Source organism: Macrobrachium rosenbergii, chromosome 48 (genome assembly GCF_040412425.1).
Source record: "Macrobrachium rosenbergii isolate ZJJX-2024 chromosome 48, ASM4041242v1, whole genome shotgun sequence".
Classification (NCBI taxonomy): Eukaryota; Metazoa; Arthropoda; class Malacostraca; order Decapoda; family Palaemonidae; genus Macrobrachium; species Macrobrachium rosenbergii.
Window position 1 is genome coordinate 53,558,164 of NC_089788.1, and position 8,884 is coordinate 53,567,047.

The 8,884-nt window shown below is 36.4% G+C and overlaps 1 protein-coding gene across 1 annotated transcript; it reads right to left on the minus strand.

Annotated features, from left to right (window-relative positions):
- Positions 1-431: 431 nt before the first annotated feature.
- LOC136831096 (uncharacterized) lies at positions 432-1,607 on the minus strand. Its single transcript, XM_067091047.1, has one exon. The coding sequence runs from the start codon at positions 1,605-1,607 to the stop codon at positions 432-434; it is 1,176 nt and encodes a 391-aa protein (XP_066947148.1).
- Between the last annotated feature and the right edge of the window lie 7,277 nt (positions 1,608-8,884).

Below are 8,884 nucleotides of genomic sequence, written 5' to 3' on the forward strand. Positions count from 1 at the left end.
ATAATATATATATAAATAATATATGTATGTATATACATGCATATATGTATGCACATACATTTTATACATATAAATATACATGTACATGTACATATATGAATGTATATTTGTGTGCAAATACACATTTTTAATATATATATGCTGCACACACACACACACACACACACACACACACACACACACACACACACACACACACATATATATATATATATATATATATATATATATATATATATATATATATATATATATATATATATGAAGAGAGACATCTCCACATAAATAAAACAAAAGAGTAATGGCACTGCGTTATATTTAAGGTGATATCTCCAACCCTATTCCGACAATAATGGCTTGGTCATGGGCACAACTGTTTGTACGAGGATCTTTTAAATGACGTAATTTAGGAACAGTTCGTTAGGTTCCAGCTAACCCCAGAGGATGTGCAGTGGTCTCTTTGATAAGGGATCCAAATGGATATGGTCAATCCTCTTTGAACTAGGATTAGAATGGGTGTGGTCAATCTTCTTTGAAACAGGATCCAAATGGGTATGTTCAATATTCTTTGAAATAAGGTCCACACGGGAATGGTCAATCTTCTTTGAAATAGGATCAAAATGGGTATGGTCAATCTTCTTTGAAATAGGATCCAAATGGGTATGGTCAATATTCTTTGAAATAAGATCCAAATGGGTATGGTCAATCCTCTTTGAAATAAGATCCAAATGGGTATGGTCAATCTCCTTTAAAATACGATCCAAACGGGAATGGTCAATCTTCTTTGAAATAGGATCAAAATGGGTTTGGTCAATCTTCTTTGAAACAGGATCCAAATGGGTATTGTCAATATTCTTTGAAATAGGACCCAAAAGGGTATGGTCAATCTTCTTGGAAATAAGATCCAAATGGGTAGGGTCAATCTTCTTTGAAATAAGATCCAAATGGGAATGGTCATTCTTCTTTGAAATAGGATCAAAATGGGTATGGTCAATCTTCTTTGAAATAGGATCCAAATGGGTTTGGTCAATCCTCTTTGAACTAGGATTAAAATGGGTGTGGTCAATCTTCTTTGAAACAGGATCCAAATGGGTGTGGTCAATGTTCTTTGAAATAGGATCCAAATGGGTATGGTCAATCTTCTTTGAAATAAGATCCAAACAGGAATGGTCAATCTTCTTTGAAATAGGATCAAAATGGGTATGGTCAATGTTCTTTGAAATAGGATCCAAATGGGTATGGTCAATATTCTTTGAAATAAGATCCAAATGGGTATGGTCAATCTTCTTTGAAATAAGATCCAAATGGGTATGGTCAATCTTCTTTGAAATTAGATCCAAACGGGAATGGTCAATCTTCTTTGAAATAGGATCAAAATGGGTATGGTCAATCTTCTTTGAAATAGGATCAAAATGGGTATAGTCAATCTTCTTTGAAATAGGATCCAAATGGGCATGGTCAATCTTCTTTGAAATAGGATCCAAATTGGCACTTTCAATCTTCTTTGAAACAGGATCAAATTGGATATGGTCAATCTTCTTTGATATAAGATCCAAATGGGTATGGTCAATCTTTGAAATAAGATCCAAATGGGTATTTTCAATCATCTTTGAAATAAGATCCAAATGGGTATGGTCAATCTTCTTTGAAGTAAGATCCAAATGGGTATGGTCAATATTCTTTGAAATAAGATCCAAATGGGAATGGTCATTCTTCTTTGAAATAGGATCAAAATGGGTATGGGTCAATCTTCTTTGAAATAGGATCCAAATGGATAAGGTCAATCCTCTTTGAACTAGGATTAAAATGGGTGTGGTCAATCTTCTTTGAAACAGAATCCAAATGGCTATGGTCAATCTTCTTTGAAATAAGATCCAAATGGGGATGGTTAATCTTCTTTGAAATAGGATTAAAATGGATATGGTCAATCTTCTTTGAAATAGGATCCAAATGGGTATGGTCAATATTCTTTGAAATAAGATCAAAATGAGTATGGTCAATCTTCTTTGAAATAAGATCCAAATGGGTATGGTCAATCTCCTTTGAAATAAGATCCAAACGGGAATGGTCAATCTTCTTTGGAATAAGATCAAAATGGGTATGGTCAATCTTCTTTGAAACAGGATCCAAATGGGTAAGGTCAATATTCTTTGAAATATGACCCAAAAGAGTATGGTCAATCTTCTTGGAAATAAGATCCAAATGGGTATGGTCAATCTTCTTTGAAATAAGATCCAAATGGAAATGGTCAATCTTCTTTGAAATAGGGTCAAAATGGGCATGGCCAGTCTTCTTTGAAATAGGATCCAAATGGGTATGGTCAATCTTCTTTGAAATAGGATCCAAATTGGCATTTTCAATCTTCTTTGAAATAGGATCAAATTGGATATGGTCAATCTTCTTTGATATAAGATCCAAATGGGTATGGTCAATCATCTTTGAAATAAGATCCAAATGGGTATGGTCAATCTTCTTTGAAGTAAGATCCAAATGGGTATAATCAAACTTCTTTGAAATAAGATCCAAATGGGTGTTTTCACTCTTCTTTGAAATAAGATCCAAAAGGGTATGGTCAACCTTCTTTGAAATAAAATCCAAATGGGTATGGTCAATCGTCTTTGAAAAAAGATCCAAATGGTTATGGTCAATTTTTGAAACAGGATGCAAATAGGTGCAGTCAATCTTCTTTGAAAATGGATCCAAATTGGTATAGTCAATCTTCTTTGAAATAAGATCCAAATGGGTATTTTCAATCTTCTTTGAAATAATGTCGAAATTCCAAATGTGTATTTTCAAACTTCTTTGAAATATGATCCAAATAGGTATGGTCAATCTTCTTTGAAACAAGATGCAAATAGGTATGGTCAGTCTTCTTTGAAGTAAAATCAAAATGGGTATGGTCAATCTTCTTTGAAAATGGATCCAAAAGGGTATAGTCAATCTTCTTTGAAATAAGATCCTAATTTGTATAGTCAATCTTATTAGGAAATAAGACCCAAATTCGCATAGTCAATCTACATTGAAATAAGATAACAAATGGGAATAGTCAATCTTCTTTAAAAATCGATCCAAATGGGTATAGCCAATCTTCTTTTTAATAAGATCAAAATGAGTACAGTCAATCTTCTTTGAAAATGGATCCAAATGGGTATAGTCAATCTTCTTGGTAATAAGATCCAAATGGGTATAGTCAATCTTCTTTGAAATACCATCCAAATGGGTATTGACAATCTTCTTTGAAATAAGATCCAAATGGGTACGTCAATCTTCTTTGAATATGATCCAAATGGGCATAGTCAATCTTCTTTGAAATAGGATGCAAATGGGTATAGTGAATCTTCTTTGAAATAGGATGCAAATGGGTATAGTCAATCTTCTTTGAAATAAGATTCAAAGGGGTATAGTCAATCTTCTTTGAAATAGGATGCAAATGGGTATAGTCTAACTTATTTAAAACAGGATCCAAATGGTATGGCCAATCCTCATTGAAATAGGATCCAAAGGTGTTTTGTCAATCCTCTTTGAAATATGACCCAAATGGGTGTGGTTGATCCTATTTGACATAGGATCCAAATGGGTATGGTCAATCTTCCTTGAAATTGGATCCAAAAGAGTAAGGCCAATCATCTTTGAAATAGGATCCAAATGAATATGGTCAATCTTCTCTGAAATAGGATTCAAAAATGTTTGGTCAATCAACTTTGGAATAGCATCCAAATGAATTGGGTCAATCATCTTAGAAACATGGTCCAAAAGGGTATGATCAATCTTCTTTAAAATAGGATCCATAAGGTTACTGTGAATCTTCTTTGAATTAGGATCCAAAAAGGCATTTTTAATCCTCTTTGAAATAGGGTCAAATAAGGGCATAGTCAATCTTCTTTGTAATAGAATCCAAAATGTTATGGTCAATCTTCTTTAAAATAGGATCCAAATGGGTATGAACAACCTTCTTTGAAATAGTAACCAAATGATTATGATCATTCTTCTTTGAAATAGGATTCAAAAGGGCATGATCAATCTTCCCTGAAAAAGGATCCAAATGGGTATGGTCAATCATCTTTGAAAGGATCAAAAACAGTATAGTCAATCCTCTTTGTAATAGGATCCAAACAGGTATGGTAAATCTTCTCTGAAATAGGATGAAAATGGATATGGTCAGTCTTCTTTGAAATAAGATCCAAAAGTGTAAGATCTATATCATTTGAAATAGAATCCAAAAAAAGTATGGTCAATCTTCTCTGAAATATATCCGTAAGGGTATGGTCACTACTTTTTGGAAGAGCATCAAATGGGTACAGTCAGTCTTCTCTGAAATGGGATCCACATGAGTATGGTCAATCCTCTTTGAAATGGGACCCAAATGGGTATAGTCAATCTTCTTTCAAACAGGATCCAAAAGAGTATGGTCAATCTTCTTTGAAATAAGATCCATAAACGTACTGTCACTACTTTTTGAAATAGGAAACAAATGGGTATGGTCAATCCTCTTTGAAATGGGACTCAAGTGGGTATGTTTAATCGTCTTTGAAATAGGATCCAAAAGGGTATGGTCACTTCTTTTTGAAAAAGCATCTAAATGTGGGTATGGTCAAGCTTCTCTGAAATAGGATTCTAATGGGGTACAGTCAAACCTCTTTGAAATGGGACCCAGATATGTATGGTCAATCTCCTTTGAAATCAGATCCAAAAAGGGCATGGTCAATCCTCTTTGCAATATGCGCCAAAACATTAAGGTCACTCCTCTTTGAAATAGGACCCAAAAGGGTATGGTCAATCTTCTCTGAAACAGGATATAAATGGATATAGTCAATCTTCTCTGAAATAGGATCAAAACGGGTATGGTCAGTCTTCTTTGAAATTGGATCCAAATGGGTATGGTAAATCTTCTTTGAAATATGATCCAAAAGAGTATGGCCAATATTCCTTGAAACAAGATTCCAATGGGTACAGCGAATATTTTTTTGAAATAGGACCCAAAAGGGTATGGTCAATCTTCTTAGAAACAGGAGGCAAACAGGTATGGTCAGTATTATCTGAAATAAGATCCAAAAGGGTATGATCAATCCTCTTTTAAACAGAATCCAAAAGGATATGGTCAATCTTCTTTGAAACAGCATGCAAATGGGCATGATAAATCTTCTTCGGAATAGGACCCAAAAGGGTATGGTCAATCTTCTCTGAAGTAGGATACAAAAGCGTATATGTTTAACCCAACGGGGTCTATGACCCCTGTCACAAATTCATGCTCTTTTTCTGCTATATCGAAACCTGTACGATTACTTGACCTTTGAAGAGGCACGTGCTTCTTCAAATATCTGCAATGCATCCCAGTTAATAATGTGCTTGGAGACCCTTATATAATTGAAAATAATATACAATCAATATATCTTTCTCACTGAATGATGTTCACTGTATCTCTAGAAATGTATAGTCATTGTATAGCCAATGCATCCCATCAAAAATAGTTTATAGAAGTAAGTATTTGAAAGGCCAGACAAGAGACCTACTTATACTTTGTATAAGTAGGTCTTCTGTGTACTAATAAAGCCGTTAATTTTCGGAAAAGCGTCATATCGCCATTTCCTTTTTCACTGTAACTCGTTTTACAGGTAAAAAACATTATTGCTGCTCATCTTGGTATTTAAATAGTCTCTCCAGATTCTATTCCTTCATCCTGAAGTGAGACACGTCTTCTGCAAGTTGGCAAGGAAGTAGCCTAACGGTCTCCACCGCCTCAAGAATCAGAAAAGCTTTTGGAAAGAAATTTGGAAAGAAAGTACAGTAGCAAGTACTACCGAAAAACAAGTCCTCCAAAGACGGACACTCTTCCTCCTTTTCATGGGATATTCCTCGAGGATAGGATTGAAAGTATCAACGACGACATCTTTCTGCAAATACGAAATATAAACAAGACCAATGATAACACTCGCTTGTTGCACTTATCTGACGACCCATACAGGTTTTTTTTTTTTTTTTTTGCACAACTGCCTCTTATAACAGGGAGATGCATTCCAGAGACTGAAACAAAAATTAAATATTCTCATAAAATAATAGTGTGCACTCATTCAGCTAGCCTGAACAAGGCAATGAATTTATCAAATACTTCGCTAACCATAGATGAAAATTGGGTGTTAGACAAGGTGCGAGTAATATTTGCTTTGATGGCAGACCCGAAACACAAATTCGATTTCGTAAAAGCTTTTGATAAATATCCTGGTAATAAATACCCTGTCCCACGTACGTTTTTATGTCATCATAAGAAAACAGACCTCTTAACAAAACTGGACAAAGATTATAAAATCTTTATTATGGACAAAGAATTCTATCTCGACAAAGCAGTTCCAGCCCATTTTTTAAAAGAAGTTTTAGGAACACGGCTCAGGACAAGAAAAACATAGTTTTTGAAAGTATTCAAGTCTACTAAGCCAATAATTCTGATTTATGGAAATCTGGCTACAAGGCCAAGCACTGGGAACTTTCAGCCACTTAGTGCTTAAGGTGGAAAATGGGGACTGGAGTAGTTGGACAGCAAGACAGAAGAAAGAAGGTGGGAACAGAAGTGAAGTAACAGGTTAAAAAGTGGGTGCAGCTAGTGGCCGAAAGGACGCTGTAAATAATCTTTAGTAAAGCCTACAGTGCACCACATGGGGAGCACTGACGGCGCTACCCCCTCACGGGACCCAAAACTTCTGTATTGTTATGGTTTCTTTATAGGCCTTGTATGAGTAAAATCTCGAATTGGCTGACAAGGCTCCTCTCGCCTTTTCTGGGGCGTCTCCACCCCTCAATTAAAACATTCTGAAGATGTTTGCACAGAATTCTCTAACACAAGCACACTTTTTCACAAAGTAAAGTCAGTAAATATACTGTAGGTGTGGATTCACTGTTTACCAAAGTACCCTTTTATGACTTCGTTGTTTACCAATATACCCTTTTCAATCCCTTCCTTTTGTCTTGTTTTGTTTAACTGGAGTTACAGAAAAAATTTGGTTGTATCATGGGTGGTCCACTCAGCCAAACTCAGGTAAATCTGCAAAAGCAGTATTTTGAAACTGTCGTGATAAACTCCATTAGGCCTTAAGAGTTGGTCTGGACGAAGTATACGTGGTATGTAGATGACAACTGATTGTGTGAAATCTGATCTTGAGATATTTTAATGCGTTTTTTAATATATTAAATGATCTTGTATTGGGCATTCAATCTAATATAGAATGGGAAAAGGATAACAGGGTTCTTTTCCTGAATGTACTAATAACTGAGGATATCACAAGTTGTATATGGTGGCCTAGGGCAGTACACCGCTGATGCAGGGAGAATGGATTTGAAGGCGCCTGTGTCCACCAGAAACTTCTGGCCAGAGGCTCGGTTGGTGATGTAGTCTGGTGGAGCATGCATCCGAAGGGGTTGTGGCAGCCAACATAATTATCTTGGATGGCTGTTGCCTTGCTCATTTTTTCTCAAGATGCACATCCAGGGCCGCGGATCCTTCCTGCTTTCCCAAACTTATGGTGGCATATGCAGAGGATGGGTGTATGGGGATTCTCTTTTTGTCACTGTTTGAAAAGGCACGTTTGCATTGTTATACTGGACCTGGTACTCTAGCTTAACAGTTGTTGTGAGGGGCATGTTGTAAGGGTTTGGAGGCCTCCAGCAACTCCACCCTCTTCAGGAGGTCCACATTTGATGTTCATTCGGCATTCGGGAAGGCAGCCTGGCTCTTGGTCGGCAGCTGGCAGAGACGATTTCCCCCACCAGGTAAACCTTCTTGGATTTTCAACTGGTGTCAAGGTTCAGCAGCATCAGGAGGGCCTCAAGTTAGTCCAAGGATGCCCTTGCCACTGTGTCCCTCAATGGTCTGTTCAGCAGGTGAGTGATGATGGAGGGAGAACTTTAATATCAGGAAATAGCTGGTCCACTTAAGGCAGATTCTTGGGTGAGCCCTATGCCTACGAGACGTTTGTTTGGCGGCCTCTGATTGGCTGGTACCGGGAGGTAGGCGGCTCGCTCAGTGTTTCATATTTTCGTCTGCAGCTTAGAAAACTAGCAATATGTTTATATTTCTTCAATTATCTCACGTTTTGCACAAGATAGGAAAGTTTTGGTCATACTACTGGGTTCGGCATTAATTGTACAACTAAATCACGATTTCCTAAAAACAATAAGATAAAACACAAAGGAATTACAAGTAAAAGTCAAGAGAGAAGTATTTAATTATTTATACGTTTTTACTTATCATCGGATTTTGCATCATTCTTGCAATCAAGATCAAATAAAACTTGGGTTTTCATACAATAAATTCACCGTGAATACGCTGGCGAGTTCAGATTTTAGACGCGTGTGATATGTGAAGAGAAAATTAAGAATATATCTTATTATGTTGCATCCGTACTTGACAGTTTGACAGTCTCTCGGAACTAATATCAAACTGAGTTAAGTACAGTCAATTTCCAGGTTGCCTGAGACGCCAAAATGTCGTTGGTAAATATTCAAATTAGCCTCCGGATGCTGCAATGTATAAATTCATAATTTTGACAACCTGATCCATTCTTGGAATAACTGTGACTTCAGCAACGAAAATGTGTATTTACAAAGCGCAAAGGGAACACATGGCTCGTCGGTGGCATCACAGAGGTGATATATGTGATTATGCACAGCTGATAAACTACGTACAGATGTCTCGAATAAATATGAAACACACGTGTAGAAACATCGTCGACAGCTTCGCCTTTATTTTTATTTTAGGAGTACTTTCTCACTTTTCCAACTGCATTAATAACATTTATTTTGCTGTTTTTGTGTTGTTACCCTAAATCAATCATATAATGACGTCACGTACTCCACAGGTGCACATGTAAAGAGTTTGATATATAACAATGGTCGA

Bases quoted from the DNA above. Each gene is read 5' to 3' on its own strand.
- LOC136831096 (XM_067091047.1), bottom strand. From the start codon at position 1,607: ATGATTGAAAATACCCATTTGGATCTTATTTCAAAGATTGACCATACC.